General features: G+C 36.5%; 2 protein-coding genes across 5 annotated transcripts; one reads left to right on the top strand and one right to left on the bottom strand.

Annotated features, from left to right (window-relative positions):
- Window positions 1–1,568: 1,568 nt before the first annotated feature.
- LOC112767433 (protein FAR1-RELATED SEQUENCE 5-like) lies at window positions 1,569–3,222 on the bottom strand. Its single transcript, XM_025813324.1, has 4 exons — window positions 3,127–3,222; window positions 2,728–2,886; window positions 1,877–2,622; window positions 1,569–1,788 (listed from the first exon to the last, which is right to left on the bottom strand). The coding sequence occupies exons 1-4, from the start codon at window positions 3,220–3,222 to the stop codon at window positions 1,569–1,571; spliced, it is 1,221 nt and encodes a 406-aa protein (XP_025669109.1).
- Window positions 3,223–4,941: 1,719 nt separating this feature from the next.
- LOC112707476 (kinesin-like protein KIN-12C) lies at window positions 4,942–17,487 on the top strand. Of its 4 annotated transcripts, none has more exons than XM_072202080.1 (33): window positions 4,942–5,638; window positions 5,723–5,878; window positions 6,011–6,205; window positions 6,303–6,422; window positions 6,543–6,656; window positions 6,744–6,836; window positions 6,939–7,099; window positions 7,171–7,245; window positions 7,477–7,564; window positions 7,669–7,727; window positions 7,821–7,884; window positions 8,358–8,423; window positions 8,504–8,665; window positions 8,785–8,889; window positions 9,076–9,311; window positions 9,407–9,476; window positions 9,583–9,636; window positions 9,724–9,782; window positions 10,106–10,172; window positions 10,668–12,447; window positions 12,566–12,639; window positions 12,771–14,012; window positions 14,107–14,214; window positions 14,358–14,518; window positions 14,861–14,948; window positions 15,060–15,134; window positions 15,279–15,518; window positions 15,734–15,832; window positions 15,919–15,993; window positions 16,076–16,134; window positions 16,586–16,697; window positions 16,787–16,894; window positions 16,974–17,487. In XM_072202080.1, the coding sequence occupies exons 3-33, from the start codon at window positions 6,098–6,100 to the stop codon at window positions 17,106–17,108; spliced, it is 6,057 nt and encodes a 2,018-aa protein (XP_072058181.1). In that variant the 5' UTR covers window positions 4,942–5,638; window positions 5,723–5,878; window positions 6,011–6,097; the 3' UTR covers window positions 17,109–17,487. The 4 variants fall into 4 exon arrangements, 3 of the variants coding, with proteins under 3 accessions (XP_072058181.1, XP_025615005.1, XP_029144066.1); XM_025759220.3 differs by having other exon boundaries at window positions 4,956–5,638; window positions 6,122–6,205; XR_011865199.1 differs by lacking the exons at window positions 16,787–16,894; window positions 16,974–17,487 and having other exon boundaries at window positions 4,966–5,638; window positions 6,122–6,205; window positions 15,929–15,993; window positions 16,586–16,664.
- Window positions 17,488–18,004: the final 517 nt, after the last annotated feature.

Below are 18,004 nucleotides of genomic sequence, written 5' to 3'. Positions count from 1 at the left end.
TGACGGAAAATCATGTTACTCCACTTTGTTTGTTGCTTATGCGTTGTCGATATTTATGATTTTACAAGCTGGTTATGTAGGTTGTACACTGGATGTGTTGCGCATTCAATGACTCCTGTGATTCATTCGCTCTCCCAGCATAACCCCCAATTATATCTGGATTCATTGCTTGATCAACTTCCTAAAAAGAACAAACATGCATAAACATAAAGTGAATAACAATTACAACTTTATCCATCTAGTCATGTTAACAAGTGGTTTAAAACTAACGAAATGCTAAACACATACCGGCGGTGGATTCTTCTTCTTTTTTTGCATAGATTTCTTGATTTAGATGTCGAGTTTAGATCCAAGCCTCTTCAATCTCAGGCGACCCTTCGTTGAAGCCTTTGAAGGACCTTGAATGTCAGATTCACCAAGAGCGGGGTCGCGCTGTGTGACCGTGCCATTTTGTGTAGTTGGAACACGCCTAAACCCCAAGTTCGCATGATAATTAAGCAACTTTGACCTTAACTGATCAAGACTCGAATGTAACATGGCCGCTTCTTCTTCGCATGTCACAAAATCATGGGAAACATTATAGAAGTGTGAACACAGTCGTCTAAATAAGTTGTGACTTTTTTTCTGATCGCTTCTCGTTGTGGTTGCTCTTGATGAAAGTGTGTTTTTGTTGTACATTCTTGCTCCAACAAGGGATAACATAGCAAGACAGTGGCAACAAAGAATACCTCTTGATCCAAACATGTTGCATTCGTACCAAACCTTGTGTGTCTCTGGGTTAAACTCGACAATGTACGTCCAGGACCTAGGCTCCCCATATAGTAGGTATTGCTCATTCACGGTCACCCGAAACAAATCACCCTCTTGAGTGACACCACGGACTAAACAATCCCCTCTTTTCTTGAATTCATGTTGAACTTCCCTAAACTTAGAGGTTGTGTACTCACGCTGAAATTGTCTTTCAATTGTAGAGCTCGATAAACATGGGACAACTCCTTTAGAGTCTGCAGCATCGTCCTCCAATTTCTTTTGCTCTTTGTTCCCAAGCACATTGTCATACTTATGAACGAACTGAACGAGTCCATTTTTGCAATGCACATAACCACCGAAAAAGGCCTGCATACCCCCACTCCGTTGGGTACTTCTCATACCAGCCCAAAATTCACCTTGAAAATATATTGGAACCCACATTCGACGATCGTCATAAAGGTCTACTTAGTGAACCAACTATACATCGACATTTCAAGCAGAGATATTCCATAAAAGTACCCAAATAGGTTACCAATCATCCGATGACAACGGAAACTAAAATCGAGTAAAGTAAAAACAGAACATGTATGGCAAACCTACCATCCAAAAAGAACATAAGAGCACATACAGAACAAACCTGATAGCCATTTATTTTTCTCTAAGTTAAACTCAGTAATGAATGCACACCAATCCTTCTCGAAAGATTCTTCAGAACGGGCATTCCAAACAGTGCCATGCATTTTAGCATCTATTTCTCTATACCGAGCATATCCTCCGAGCTTATGTAGTATCTTCTTCATTATGTGCCATATGCACCATCAGTGTCTAGTATCTAGGAAGACATTCCTAATAGTGCCAAACATGGATTTGCACTGGTCCGTAATGATGGCTTGTGGGGGAGTTCCCATGCACTTCAACCATTGTTTAAAGACATACTCAAAGCTACGAATTTTCTCATTTTCCAACAAAGCAGATCCAATTAGAGTGGACTTTCCGTGATGGTTAACACCAACGAAAGATGCAAACGGAAGTCCATACCTGCAATAAATACAGCCAAAAACTACTAAATCACAATAGTGTGCAAAAAATGTAAACCCTTACAATGGAGACAGACACACAAACTTACTTGTTTCTACTGTACGTTGTATCAAACGATACCACATCTCTAAAATATTCATAGGACGCCCTGCATATTGCATCTACCCATAGCGCACTCTTAAACTTGTTAGTTTCGTCCACATCAACTGCATAAAAGAAATTCGAGTTTATATCTCTCATTCGCATGAAATAGATAATCATTTCCTTCACATCTGCATTTATGTAAGCACATCGCAGATTCCTCATTATGTTGTTCCTCACATCCGTTTCTAAGTAACCCAACTTTGATGACCCACCAACCTCGTTCGCCAGTGCGAGATAAGTCTTGTTGGGCCGTATGCTAGCCTCATCGTTGTTCTGAATCACAATCTTGGCATGCATGGTCAGTTCCCTGTACTCACTGTAATGCACAACTTGCTTGGCAAAACACGTGTGAGTGTGCTTCAATTCTAATTTGGACACCATCCAATTATCGTTCTGCTTATCAAGCATCACACACATCCTTGTTTTGCATCCGGCTGTTGTTATTCTCTTTACCCGCGTTGCTGCCTTCACTCGAGACTCCCGATAATCTTCACGACTGCAATGTATCGATTGGTTAATAGGTACCTTTAATTCCTTCATGGTCTTGTCAAAGTTGGTATTCCTAATCCTAGTCACAAACCAAACTTTTTTTACATAATTAGAATAGAACTCTTGTGCCCACTGTAATGAATCAAATCTCAATCCTACGTATGGGATTTTCTCTATTGGAATTCCAGTGTGATCCGACAACTGCAAATCCATTCAGAAAAGGTATCATTCAACACAAAACACAGCAAACTAATCAATTTCCAATATCTCGCTAATTTTGTGACAAGAATAAAATATGTTTCACACCTCATTATTAATTGTCATAGCATCATCCTTTCTTTTGAATAACGTCTTCAGATTCTTTCTCCTAGAATTGATAACCGAGGACATATCACGAAACAAGATAAACATCGACCATTCGACAAATAAAAACACTTCCAATAACCATGTATCTTTTGATAATACCTACAAATAAACAACCCAAACTAAACTGATAGAAAACATTATTATCCATGATCATAATCATAAAAAAAATGAAAAAAAAATTAATCAAAGCTGCAAACATCATCTCAACATGGTGAACTAAAAAATAATAAAACACAATCCTTGCAACAAAGTGTATCCCTGTTAATAACTCAACAATTAAAACATTAAAAATAAGTTGTAGGTAGCCATAACCAAATACGCTACTAAAACACAAATTACTTGTTCCACAAGTGGTGTGTCATCTTCACTCAAAGACGGATTATTAACGTCGGTGGAATTAGAATGCTCACTCACGTCATATGCAATGTCGTACATGCTTCTTCAAAAATTGATGTATCCATGGACGTAATGTGATACACTCGCCTTCAACGGAGACACATACATCGGAAATCAGTTCTCGATGAAGGGTCTGTGTCGCAAATGGAATAGCTATTTCAGATTCTTATTGACGTGAATAAAATCAGGACGGAGAGATTACCGGGTATGGTTGACGAGACGACGGTTGTGCGACACCTTCATGCACTCACGTTGCATCTATCTTCCACGGGGCTGTTGGTGCAACCAATTGGGATCCGGGGGGAAGAGGCGGTCACCGTCGGCTAGTCACGGTGGCGTCCCGGTGACTGAAAATGTTCCACAATGGAAGGAGATACGGTTGGCGATGAGAATTAGGATTAGGGTTGCGTGATCGGATTGGTGTCGCGGGCTTATCTTCCAAGGTTCTACTCACCTCATGTACAGTTAATAAGTTCTATATTCTTTCTCAATGTTATTTATGGACCCCACATTAAACCTAATTAAGCCATATACAATTATTTTAAATTCTTTTTAATTTGTGTTGGTAATAGTTGGCAGACTCTTCTTTTGGTAATGTATACTTTTTTCTTTCATTATAGTAATAGTGAAAATTTTGAATTTATTTTTGTTGATTTTTAATTTGAAATGGATAAATATTTTATTGGAGGATTTTTATTGGTTTTATTTTTATATGTGCAAAAAATGACAACTCATATTACTCTTTATGTATTATTATATGAGACTTGTATTTTAAAATAAAAACATTCCACCTTTTAGTAATAATACATATTTTTTAATTTGTTAATTTTCACCTTAATTGTCTAAAATAATAATAGTGTCAAATTATTATTTTCTTGGACAAATATATATTAAACTAAATGAAAATAGAATTCCTTTAGCGATAAATTAGTTTTGTCCATCATTAACTTTTTTTAATGTTATATTAAAATTTTAATTCTTTCATGTATATTTTTATGATCCAAAATTTTTTTCATATATACTTTTGTCTATTTACTAAAAAAAAAATCCCTACTAAACCACCAATCCACTCATATAAATAAAGCAGGTTTGTATATTGCTAGTATTTTGAATTTTACCCAATGATTTAAATTAACCCAATCCCACCATCACAAAGGACCTCTTCCAAATCATGTTACTACGGCTTACGGGTTCAAAATGACGCCCATAACTTGATCAGTTATTATTGCTTTCATGTTATTAAGTTATTTGCTACTCGGCCACTTTGTTATCCTGAACATAATGATAACATGCAATAAATAGAGTAGCACACTTTCTTATTTGAATCCTGCTACTATAATTTAACCATAATCTACAATTTCTTTCGTTTTATTTTAATAACAGTTAATTTTTAGATTGGTTAAGAATTTAGTGTATTTTAAACACAATTAAATCCAAATATATTAATTTATCACTACAACAAGTTTCTTTTTATAAATATGAAAATAGGTGAATAATATTTTTTGAATGAGTGACCAATAAAATTTTATTATTGAAGAAGTGTAAGAATTAAAGCTCTTGTTTACAGCGAGAGGTCAACTAACCTTGTCCCACATCATTAGTTAACGTTGCCCTCCATTTCCACCTCCAAAAGAGGTTTGAAATTTAAAACCAGTATAGGGGTCAACTCCAGCAAATAACGAATAGTCAAAGGGCATCTCCACTAATTCAACAAAGTTGAATTTGAATTTGAGCGGGCCAATATCCTATTCCATATTTCCATTTCCTTCCCTACTCCAACGTGATTTCACTGACGCATCACCTTCTTCTTCTGACACGATCACACTCTCTTTTATGATCTAACCTTCAAAATCTCACATCTTCAAACCAAACCTTCTTCTTCTTCAATCTCCATGAACTAAAAGCCTATCTCACTGAACAAACCACCGGAATGTTTAAAGATACCTCGGCTTCTTCTAGGACCTTCCATCGAAGGAACCCCCAAGCGGAACCAAACGAGAACGAATTTGAATCATCCTCGCAGTTGCAGAACCCAATCAACTATCCACCTCCTCGTACCCCTTTGAATTCGATACCTGACCCTTCTCAGTACGAGAAGGAAGCTCAGGACCCCGAAGCTGATTCACTCTCCAAAGCCGAAGCTGTTCGGCTGGGTCGGCGTTACTCTGAGAGGTTCGGGAACGGGAGCAGCGTCTGCCTCAGCTCCGGGACGACAAGGGCTTCGGCTCGGCTCGGGAAGTCGAATTCGGAGCCGAACTCTGCGCAGAGCACGCCAGCAAGGAATGCTTCAAGCTCGAGGGTTTCGCTTGGTGGAGGAAGCAAAGGAAGAGGAGGAGTGAGTTCGTGTGCGTTGATGAGAGGGATCTCAGCTGCCAATGTCACCGAATTGTGTACTGAAGTTCCGCATTTTGAGCTCAAAGATGATCCTTCATTTTGGATGGATCATAATGTGCAGGTAATTGGATTTTGTTGTTGGAGTTGGTGAAATTGGTGTTTCACTGTTTTGTGTGTCTGAATTTGGGGGTTGCGTTTTTTTTAGGTTCTGATAAGAATTCGACCGTTGAGTGCTGCGGAGAAGATTGTGCAAGGACATGGAAGGTGCTTGAAGCAGGAAAGTGCGCACACTTTGGTGTGGCTTGGTCACCCTGAGACCAGATTCACCTTCGATCATGTAGGGTGTGAGACTTTATCTCAGGTGCGGCTTAAATTTGGATGTTATTTTTGTTCTTTTTGTTTGGATATATACTAATGCAAATTACAATGTTGAAGTGTTTGTTTAGCATATCTTGAAAATTTATGTTACTTTGGTGTTTGGACTTGGCTTCAGGTTTCAGTGGTTGCGCTTGATGAGTTCTGTTGAACGTCGACTTATTGATTTTGAAATAAGAGTTTTCTGAAAGGGGGGTGTGTTGAAATGGTTTCATTTGAATTGGTGCAGGAAAACCTTTTTAGAGTTGCAGGAGTGTCAATGGTGGAGAATTGCTTGTCTGGTTACAACAGTTGTATCTTTGCCTATGGTCAGGTATGATTAGTGGGGACTTGTCTTTTTTTACTATTTCGCAACAAGCTGTTATATATCTATGTGGTTGGTGCTGAAGTGTTAGTCTGAATTTCTGCAGACAGGTAGTGGCAAGACATATACCATGATGGGTGAGATTAAAGAAACAGATGGGAATCTTACCGATGATAGTGGGATAACACCAAGAGTTTTTGATTATTTATTTACAAGGATCAAAGTGGTGTGATATTTTGAATCCCTGTCATTCCTTATGATAAATTATTCAAGTCAGTTTAATGTGGTTTCTCTGTTTTGGTCCTTTATTTTGTTGAAGTTCTTAAGGGAAATATGTTAAGTGTAGGAAGAAGACAGCACGAGGGAATATAAGATGAAGTACAGTTGCAAGTGTTCCTTTTTGGAGATATACAATGAGCAAATAACAGATCTTTTGGAGCCTTCCTCAACTAATCTGCAGGTTATCCAAAATTTCATGCATACAATCTGTTTTAAATTGTATTCTACGCTTTGATTAACAGCGTTTGTAACTCTATTCTCTCTGTAGCTCAGAGAAGATTTGAAGAAGGGTGTATATGTAGAAAACCTTACTGAGCATAGTGTTGAAACTGTTAATGATGTTCTCCGTCTCTTGATACAGGTGAGGTTTTGCTGTCAAATACGTATGTAATTAGAGTTTGCCTTAAATATTATATACTGATGCTTGTTATCTTGTTTTACACGCTCTTGTTCCCCAACAAAGGGTGCTGCAAGCAGAAAAGTGGCTACAACTCGTATGAATTGTGAGAGCAGTAGGTCTCACAGTGTTTTCACTTGCATTATTGAAAGCAGATGGGAGAAAGATTCTATGATGCACTTTAGGTTTGCAAGGTTAAATTTAGTAGATCTGGCTGGTTCTGAAAGGTAACTACAAGTTTTACAATTGCAACAGATACCATTGCTCCAAACCTTGATTAATTTGCACATTGTTATAGGCAGAAAAGCTCGGGAGCAGATAGTGAACGTTTGAAAGAAGCTGCAAATATAAACAAATCCTTGTCAACTCTTGGGTAACTATAATTACACCTACATCCAGCTTATCACGTTTTTCTTGCAGATATTATTGCAGTTTAAGAGTACCAACAGAATGTAGTGTGATCAAATGACTGGAATTTCTTATAAAATTAAAAATTAAAACTATTACTTTTTATTCTTAAATAGGAAAGCAATACTTTTTATTAATTATTTGGAGAGCTTTATGTTCAACCTACCTGTATCATTTTGTTCTTCCATATGGTTAGGTTGGTCATAATGTCTTTGGTGGACTTAGCACATGGGAAGCCAAGACATGTCCCCTACAGAGATTCAAGGCTTACATTTCTTCTTCAGGTTAGATACATGAAGCTACAAAGTTAGTTTTGGTTATGGTACCTACAATGTAATACATTGTTCTCTTGACTGAGTATGATGACTCTCCAAGACCTTATATGCAGGATTCTTTAGGTGGAAACTCAAAAACAATGATCATTGCAAATGTCAGCCCATCCATTTGGTTTGTGTAAACTTGCACTTGAAATTAAATGATGGTCCTTTCCATATCTTTTGCTTCCGAATATCCTTAATATTGCTTTTGGTTCCCATGCAGCTCTGCTCATGAAACGTTAAGCACTCTGAAGTTTGCCCAGCGAGCCAAGCTCATTCAAAACAATGTACTTATCTATTTAAATGCATTATGTTTTTAAACTATGATATCCTCGCACCATATTTTTACTCATCACTTAGAAACCTGGTTAATCAGGCTGGTTGATTATGCATATCTTATGTTTGATTTGATGATAATTGAGTATTATGATTTTATCACATCAACCACAGTCCAAAAACTAAAATCTGCTTTACTGAGATATCATGATACTTGACTGTTATTACAGTAATCACACTACATGCTTGATCTCTGATTAATTACGTTTTGTTTAATCATGTAAAGCTTATGACTATGGTTAATTGGAAGATTGTTCAGTGCTGCTGTCTACTGTCGATTCAGCCACAAAATACCGCAACTAACTCCAAACTTATACTAAATTAACCACAATACTATTATGCTTGTCCGCAATTTTATGAAGCATTAACTACATTGAGAGGTAGATTATGAATTGATTGATTTTCTCGCTCTTTCATAAATAAGGCAAAAGTGAACGAAGATGCTTCTGGTGACATAAATGCATTGCAGTGGCAAATTCAGCAGTTGAAGGTATCTTGTTAAGAGTTTCAAAATCTGAGGTCATTATACTCTATCATAGAGCTGACTTAGTTGAAACTTAACTGGAACAGAGTCAATTGTCCCTTCTGATGAAAAATAAAAACTTTCCAACTCCACTATCAAATTTGGTGCCAAATTCCAAAAGCTGCAGTCGGAGTGAAAGTTCAGAAGGATATGATTCTTTGGGAAAATGTGTGACAGCTGGCCAGAAGATGCTTCTTTCAAACAAAGAGGTACATTTCATGGCAACTATTTGTGCTAGTTTTGTATTTATGGGTTGTACTGTGTAAGAGTATCAGGTTTTATCGAATAATAATCAGTCGTGTAAAGTTAGAGACGTAATATCTGGCAGATTAAAAGCATGAAAGCTGCTTTGGTTGGAGCCTTGAGGAGAGAGAAAAACGCAGAAGCTGCAGTCCAGAATTTAAAGGCTGAAATTGAATGCTTGAACTCCTTGGTAAGTACAATTTTTACAGGAAATTAAGCCTTCAGGTTTACTCTTTTTTGTTTAAGTCTTGCAATAATTATTTTTATAAATATGTATACCTAAAAAGGTTTTAGGCTGGCTCTATGGATAAGCATAAGAATGACAATATCTTTTATATCATTGGCTTGGAAATAATCATAAGCCTTTTTCGTGCAGGCTCGACAAAGGGAAGAGGATGCTCGGCAGAGTTTAGTAATGCTGAGGCATTGTGAAGAGAAGATTAAAAACCTTGAACTACTGGTAGATGATAAACTGTCAGCTGAGAAATATCTCATAGAGGAAAACAAGGCCTTAAAGGAGAGGAACCAGTTGCTTCAAGAGAGTGTTGATAGAAACACAGAAGCAAGTCGACTTTCTTTGGAAAATGACAGACTTCTCCAGCAACTCCAACAGTAAGTCCAATGGATACTTCATATATTTACATGCCAAAATCTTCCTTCTTTTCAGTGGCTCATTATGCATCATTGCCTCTGTTCTTTATTGCCAGATTTGAAAGCTTCTATGAGCATGGAGAGAGAGAAAGATTGCTGGCTGAACTCTCTGAATTGCGTGATCAGGTCAGGCTGGACCCCATAGTTTGTTCTAGTTCCTGGAAATATCAAACTCAACTTCATGTTCTCCAGCTTATGAATGAATATTTGCTATTTTGCTTTTCATTTGCAGCTCCTTATTGCAAATCAAGAACAAACTATGTTTTTCATCAATAATGAAAATCAGGTCAACACATTTAATGATTAATGCAATATTTGTTCTGCTACTTGAGACTTCCTGTTTTCATGTCTCATGATGTTCTTTGATTTTCAGGACACTGATATTGAACAAGAGGTAGATTATTGCTGGAACATGAATTCCAAGTTGCTTAGGTAGGCAGTTATATATATGAAACCCAGCAATTTGTACAAGCATGCTTAAGCTGCAGCTATATGATGCATTATTTGATGATATATTTAATAAGTTATTATTATTGCCAAATATCTTATGGAGTATAACAATGCATTTATTGTGGAAAACTTGTCACATGATTGTTTGGATTATTAGATCATAAATTTGTTTGGATTATTGCCAAATCTCTTTCTATTTGAGATTACAGTTAGTAGTGATACTACTACACTGGGCTCAAACACTAAGTTACAGTAGAACGCTGAGAAGTTTCCTCATTTTCTCTTCTTTATTATTTATATTGCAGGGATGTAGATAAATTACAAACTGAACTTGGAAAGTATTGGAGCTGTAATCAATTAAAAACTGATTCTGTAAGTATTTCCTATAAAATGATGACAAACTTTGTGATGATATTGCTAAACATTGTTTGGTCATATTAAATCACATTCTATGGCTGCTGGTTCTGAATTTTTTTTATTTGAGCATCCTGATTAAATATTTAAGGATAAATAAATGTTCATTGTTGAGATCATTTTTAGTTTTAAATCTATGTAGCCTTTTTTGCCTTATAGCAGTATCTTTTAGATATAACTTCATCTTCATAAGTGAATGTCCTACTCATAAGATCTGTTGTAGAATGTGTTGGATTTTCAATATGACCAAAAAGATATAACACATTTTACAGTTGAAACTGAATATTAGAAGCAAAGCAAACATTTCTTGATCAAAGTTAAACATGTGTTTCCAAATATAGACATTCCACATATAGACTTTTCTTGACAGATTATGGTGCTCTTCTTATGCTCTTCTTTTTAGCAAATTACACGTGTATGCTTCCTTGTTTCATAATCAACTTAATCATGCAGGTTGAAACAATGTCCATGAGAAGTGATTCTGGAGATGAGATGCCAGCCTCCGCATGGGGAGTCGATTGTGCGACATCAAATATATCAGAAAGAGATGCTTTGGGTGTCTCATTAATGTTTGCTAAAGGTAATAAAGTAAACAGCAGCAAAGAGTTGGAAACTAAATTGCAAAAAATGTGTAAGGATCTTGAGGATGTTAAGTTGCTTAATGAGCAATATAAAGAGACATGCGCAATACAGTTATCTCAGAAACAGGAGACTGAAACAGTCTGTCAAGAGGTTGAGATGGAGACAACCCAAACAATTCTTCATTTGCAGGAAGAGGTTTCTAATCTTCAGTTGGAGTTGGACAAAAGGTTATGCTCCGTGGCTCAAGAAAATACAGAGCTAAGAAATATGGTTGCGGCAAAAGAAGAAAAAATTAGAACACTGTCTTTGGATTGGGAGAAAGCAATCTTTGAACTGACAACGTTCCTTTTAGATGGCTCCAGGTCTCTTAAAGATGCCTGTGGACAAGTGAAAAGCATTTCTTGTTCATTTCCTCAGGTCAATGCTAGGATTAGTGAACATATTGATCTGGCTGTAAGAAATTATCTTGAGAAGGAAGAAACAATTCTGCAGCTACAAAGTAGTTTGGAAGAGGCACAAAAAGTGGTGTTGGACATGGAGTTGAAATTAAGTTCCTTAAAGGAAGCTACTGTAGCCTTAAGTGAATGTCAACAAGACAGCATAGAAGGCACCAAAGAGGTAATTCAGTTAAGAGAGATGCTGACTGAGAAGGCCAATATGGTATGGATGCTGGAAAATGAAATAAAGTGTAAAAACAATCAACTTTGTAAAGAAACTAAACGAGCTGATGCCGTACTCCTTGTAGCCAAATGGCTTACCGATAGTTGTAATGTAGGTCCTGTCAATGATGTTGGAAGAGATATTTCCATCCCTGAACTACATGTGCTTACAGGAGTAGGCAGTTGTACTATTTCTGAGAATAAGAATGTTGTAAATAATCTTATACTAAATTACCTAATAGCTCAAGTTGAGTCAGCAAAGTTTGAAGTACTGGAGATGGAGAATGCTCTAAGAGCATTTTTTACCAATTCAGAAACAGATACAGTAGCCTTCCAAACTGGTGTCTTAGGTCTTTCTTCTGCTTACAGGGAGGTAATTCAGGAGTTGGTTAAAGATACACAGGACATCAGGAAAGAAGTAAGGGATCTGAAGATGCATCGAAGAAGTTTCCAGTGTAATACGGTTGACTTGCAAACTGCAAATGCAGACATTTTTCAGGCGTTTATTGATCATCATCACACTCTTCGTCAGATACAAGACCAATGTGTAGATATGAATAAAAGATTGCATATTATACAAAAATGTATTAGAACAGAAGATGTGTCTAGGTTTTTACTGGCAGATGAAGATCTTGTAGATGCTGATGAATTGAGTGCTGATAGCTCTTCAGTCTCTGAGTTGTCAGCTGAATGCGACAGCATTGCTTCCACAAGCAAGTCAGATGGGTCAACATATACCTACGATTTTCATTCTCCTGGAAAAGTAGCTGAACAGATGGTGCATCTGAAATCTGATAGAGGCATTGTAACTCAATCTGATGATAAATCATCAACTATAAGCAAACTTGTGAAAAGGCCAATCCATTGTGGTGCAGCAGTGTCCTCTCTAAGTAAAGAATTAGATGCAACACATGATAGTTTCCATAGACTCTATGTCTGTCTGTCTGCACTCCTTAGAGAATTGGATGATGGATCATGTGCTTACCCAAAAGGTATTTCATTATTACTCCCATTTTCCCATCCATATGCATTATAACTTCTACAATGCTGGATCAATTTTTTCATCTCAAGTGCAAAGGAAGAGTCTAATCATGTAATAACAAATGACAGATCTCAAGAAGGAGGCTTCATCTTTCCATTTGATGAGGCTGAATGATGGAGCAACTTGTGAGAACGAGACAGAGGTACGTAACTTTCCATTTGGTGGTGAAACTGTACGAAACTACTGCTCTTTTTGAGTTTCAACAACCATTGAAGTTTTGTCTTGATAGAAACAAAAACATTTATCTCTGTTCTTTAATTCTCTATAACTCAGGTATTTAATTTTGGGAACATTGAGCCCACTGATTGCTTCTTAACCAAATTTATGGAAGTTCATGAAACGGTCAAGGAAGCAGATATTACACTGCATGCTTTGACAAAAGCACTTGAAGATTCAAAACAGTTGACTGCTACATGGAAGCAGGTTGGTGAAAGTTTGATGATTGAGAGATCAAGCTTGGCAGAAGAGATTCAAAAACTCAATTCTTCAATGCTTCATAAAGAAGAAGAGAATCAATTACTGCAGGATCACATCCATATCTCTTTGTTAGAGATGTCAAACTTGGTTTCAATGCTAAAACAGTGTTTCTTGCAAGTTCAAACTGATGTTGAGAAGAAACTCATGATAATGTACTCTGATATTCTTCTGATGGGACAGGAGATGTCAAACTTTATGAATTGCCTGAGGTTATCATTAGAAGATATTTGCCCTCAGGTTGTGGATGAAAGGTTTGAATCTTTTGTTCTGTACAACTGCTTGGTGAAAGAGTTTATAAGTAAAGTTTCCAGCTTTAGTGTAAACAACAATTTGCATTCACCCCGGCAAGGTAATGAGTTCACAGGGAAACGAGATCAAAGTCTGTTAATCAAGAATATACCCGACGAGCCAAGTTTGCCCAATGTTGAGATAATAAATGAGAACATGGCTCTTAAAAAAGAGTTACAGAGGAAACAAGAGTTATTAGAGGGTTTACTTTTTGACTTTAGGCTGTTGCAGGAATCTGCTTCAAACAGTAAGGATATAAAGGACCAGACTGAGAAGTTAATATTTTCTCTAAGCCAAGTTCGGTATGAACTAGGACAAAAAACAAGTCAGCTAGAAGATATATTGGTCCAAAACAGAAAACTGGAAGGTTCTCTTGCTGACACAGAAAATGCTTTAGCTAAGTCAAATTATGAGCTTAGTCTTGCTAAAGAATCAATTGACAAACTGTCTGATCAAAATGCTGAGCTGAGGGAGCTATTGGGAGAACTCTATGCAAAGAAATCTGAAGCTGACGAGCAAGTGGACGAACATAAAGAGGTGATTAAGGGCTTGGAAAAAGAGATTGCTAATTTGACCACTTCACTAGAGAATCAGTCACTCTCTTTGTTTGCTAGCATTGAGAATGAATTAACAAAGGTGATAATGGAGAGAGACCAACTACATGAAGAAGTTTGTATCTTGAATGATAAGCTTGAGATGGCTTCTTCATTGGCTGATGAAAAGGAAGCTATTGCTATGGAAGCTCGTCAGGTATCTATATGCTGACCATGCTGGTTCTTTATACTTTCTAATGCTATTACTATTAGCGGAATTGCCTTATGTAATATTGAAATCTCATTTGTAGGAATCAGAGTCATGTAAGCTTTATGCTGAGCAAAAGGAAGAGGAAGTCAAGATTCTGGAACATTCTGTTGAGGAGCTTGAGAGTACAATAAATGTATTGGAGGAAAAGGTTAGTTGCGTATGCGGTTCACTCATACATGGAAATTTGTAAGGAAGTAATTCAAAGTTACCCCAAATGCATGCGTGGCCTAGTGAGATAATTGTACTGGTCTTCTTATTGACTTTTTACTGGCTAAACCCTATTTCTCTCAGGTGCATGATATGGATGAGGAGGTGGGTAGACACCGTTTACTCAATGATTCTCTAGAAATGGAACTTCAAGCATTGAAAGAGAGATTATTGTTGGTTAAAAATGTACCTCAGCATGCACATTCAGATAACAAAAGTGTTCATCCTGATGAGCTGATATCTAGGTTAGAACTCCTAAGTCCTATCATTTCTTTGATTTTTGTTGTTCTTTAATCTAGATCAATAAAATGTAAACTTGTTTTTGCTTTCAACTAATAATATATTGTCATATTACTAAGAGTCCCACAATGATTACATGATAAGTCAAACTCTTGGTGATTAAGGTCACATTAGATCATGCTTACAACAAAAATTCACCCTGGAAGTTGATCAATTAATTTCTATGTATTATTGGCTTTTGATTTATTCTTGTATTGTTTCCTACTTGGCTGGAATAGGCATTTTTGCTTCTTGGTTTTGGATTTCCCTTCTCCGTTTCGTTAATCATACAAAAAATGCAAATGCAGGCAACTACCCACTAAAATATTGGAACTTCATGAGGCACTAAATCGGATAAAGTTTCTTGAAAAGGAAAATACAGAGCAAGATAAGGAGGTATTCTCCTTAAATTCCAAGAAATTTCATTTCACCAGAAAGTTATGAAAACTATATGACACCCTTCTTTTGTCTTAGTTTGGTTGTCTCACTTTTTTCTTTATTTGGAAGATTAAAAAGTATCAAGAGTACATCTCCGAACTTGTATTGCATGCTGAAGCTCAAGCGTTGCAGTACCAACAGAAGGTGCATACCGAAGTTCATGTTCTTTTAACTACTTTTCTTGGTCGAATTTTGATTAATACTATTTTGTCTGGATAACTCAAAACATAGTATCTCTATAATTCTTAACTCACTTTCACTTTTGCTTCTCAATCCTTCTGGGTTCAGTACAAGTGCCTCGAGTCCATGTTTTGTGAAGTGAAAGCAGAAAATTCAAACTCAACATCAACAGTATCAACATCAGAGAAAATGGAGAAAAGCTCAATAAGGACAAGAGGCTCAAGCTCACCATTCAGATGTATTTCGAATCTTGTTCATCAGATGCATCAGGAGAAAGAACAAGAATTATCAGCAGCAAGGTCTCGTGTGGAAGAACTTGAAGCACTTGCAGCTAGCCGGCTAAAGGAGGTATTTAGCCTTTTTGGTCAGTGTCCTTTGGTTTTGTTTAATATATCCAAGAGAAGATAAAAAAAATATGTGAATCATGCCGTTATTCATCCAAACACAAATGAATATCTTCATTTTGTTTGGCTGGATATCTTTTAAAATGGATTCTTAAAGACTAAACTGTGGTGATGACAATTAGCAGTTAAAAAATGGATTAAAATTTCATATTGGATTAGGTCTGCATGTTGCAAACAAGGCTTGCTGCTGTTGAAAGCATGACTCATGATGTCATTCGAGACCTTCTAGGTGTCAAACTGGACATTACCAACTATGCTGTAAGTTTCAGCTTCTTTCTCATATTGTGGGATTTCCTAGATGCAATTCCTGATTGCATTGCAATTTTGCTTCTGATATGTTTTAGGATTTGATAGATCAAAATCAAATTGTAAAATTGTTAGAAGATGCTCATCATCAAAGAGAAGAATATTCTGCAAAGGTACCTAGTGCTGAGATTATGACCCAACTATTTTTCACCCTTCAGTCACGTGTTTATCTTAGTTTTCACAATTTGTCATTAGGAAAAAGAGAACCTCAACCTGAGGCTGCAGATTAATGATCTCCTTGAAGAAAGAGAAAGGTTAGTACATTTGCAAAAGCATCTGTCAGCAAAGTTATTTTCCTGTATATCTGTAGAATCTATGAATTTTCTGTTTTTGTAGCATTACCGCTGTTTCCTATCATATAACTTCTATCCTTAATATTTACTGATCAACCATGCATAGGAACTTTCTTATTTTGTAAAATTCCACATAAATGGTGGCTTGCTACTCTCCCTTAATGTTTATTGAAATACACCACGTTTAGGGTGTGGGACTATCGTGCTGCAATTTTCAAATCTTGGTGACTAAAATAGTACAGTTGGGATCTCAGGGGCTATTTCAGTGCAAGTCGTTAATTTCAGGGGCCACTTTGGGGCTTAAATCTAATTTATAAACTTAAAGTTGCACCAAATTTGTTTTTCAATTTTCTTACTACTTTTTTTATGGGGGAGAGTACATAATTTTCTTACTACTAAATTTGTCACCCAGCTGCATATCGGAACTCAAAACTAAAGAGGCAGATGTAATTGCTGCTCAAATTGCAGTGCAGCAACTTCAAGAGCGAGATCAGTTGCTTTCTGCACAGAATGAAATGTTGAAGGTATGACACAAGATACAATTGTGAGTAACACACGTCCACACTAGAATTAAAAATAATTTGTTAACCGTATTTACTGCCTCTTCTTGTAGACGGATAAGACCAACCTCATGCGGAAGATTGCAGAATTGGATGACATGCTGAAAAAACTTACTGGGAAACAAAACACCCAACATCTTTCTCATTCGTCAAGAATTCAGGCATGCTGCCTAACCTTCATTGCTTGGTACTTTTTACCCCCTCTTCTTACTCATGTTCCTTTTATTTTGTGTTTTACAGGTACAGGGTAAGGGTGCTTTGGATTCCAATAACAATGGACTCAATAGGAGATTTTCACAAGCTGAACGACTTTCTCGAGTTAATGAGGAACTTGCTCGGTATTGTAAATCAGCTGGTAGTAATTCACACCGCTAAAAACCAGATTTTTCTTGCTTGAAGCTGCAGGATTTAACTTCAACTGTACAGATGCCGGTCTGCTTTTTGAATTGATTCAAACCAAAAATTGAATCCTTCAATTTGTACATTTATATCCTTGTGTATTTGGTTGCATAAAATTGTGAGTGCATAGAACAAGTGTAATATTGGCATTTTGTAAACACTTCCCCAGCCGAATAGTGAGGGGGAAAAAAATCTGTAATTACTTGAAATGGTGCATATTCACTGGGAAGTTGTGAGAAGGGAAGAGGCTTGTAATTCAATTTATTCATAGTATATTTGTTGAATTCATGCACGCCGATTTATCATGTTTAAATGTTTTTAATTAAACAGAATGAACTTAACAATTATTCCCTTCTATGTAGTATGTACAATGCGTTTTGGTTTCTGTAGCAAGTAAAAAGAAGACAACACTCTTCATAAACATGCTCGTACTGCTTTATCTGATATAAACTTCCGAAACCAGAATAGAAATCTATTGTTCAAGATAACCCTTGTGACACTAGCAAAGCAACTTCTCAAAACTGCGTTCATAATATTTAATTAAAAGATAAGTTTTGGAATCATAAAAATCAAGAAATCAATTTTGTTCTTCAAAAAACAAAACTTAACAACTAGTAAAGTTCACAAACTGAGGAAACATAATACAAACTACAAATAAAATATAGTTTTGTATTCAACATTGATCTATGGTGGGTGCACAGTTACAGTTCCAATTCCAACCTAACCAGTACTACTTTCTACATAGAGTTTGGAGTTCATCAAAATGCAAATGACAATTCAATTAGATATTTTTGGCCATGCTTATAAAACTTTTAAGACAGGAAATCATCTAGTCTTTTATAAGGGATATGGAAAAAATAAAATGCATGTTC

This window comes from Arachis hypogaea, chromosome 1 (assembly GCF_003086295.3).
Source record: "Arachis hypogaea cultivar Tifrunner chromosome 1, arahy.Tifrunner.gnm2.J5K5, whole genome shotgun sequence".
NCBI classification, from domain to species: Eukaryota; Viridiplantae; Streptophyta; class Magnoliopsida; order Fabales; family Fabaceae; genus Arachis; species Arachis hypogaea.
The sequence above is the reverse complement of the archived record's forward strand: the minus strand, read 5'-3'. Positions and strand labels throughout refer to the sequence as shown.

What these genes read in the sequence shown, in the direction of transcription:
- LOC112767433 (XM_025813324.1), bottom strand. Translation starts at nt 3,222, where the DNA reads ATGTACGACATTGCATATGACGTGAGTGAGCATTCTAATTCCACCGAC. An exon ending in ACACACCACTTGTGGAACAA is followed by an intron (nt 2,887 to 3,126) that starts GTAATTTGTGTT and finishes GTTTATTTGTAG; the next exon opens with GTATTATCAAAAGATACATG. An exon ending in CTATGACAATTAATAATGAG is followed by an intron (nt 2,623 to 2,727) that starts GTGTGAAACATA and finishes ATGGATTTGCAG; the next exon opens with TTGTCGGATCACACTGGAAT.
- LOC112707476 (XM_025759220.3), top strand. Translation starts at nt 5,114, where the DNA reads ATGTTTAAAGATACCTCGGCTTCTTCTAGGACCTTCCATCGAAGGAAC. An exon ending in CCAAGCTCATTCAAAACAAT is followed by an intron (nt 7,885 to 8,357) that starts GTACTTATCTAT and finishes TTCATAAATAAG; the next exon opens with GCAAAAGTGAACGAAGATGC. An exon ending in TCTCTGAATTGCGTGATCAG is followed by an intron (nt 9,477 to 9,582) that starts GTCAGGCTGGAC and finishes TTTCATTTGCAG; the next exon opens with CTCCTTATTGCAAATCAAGA.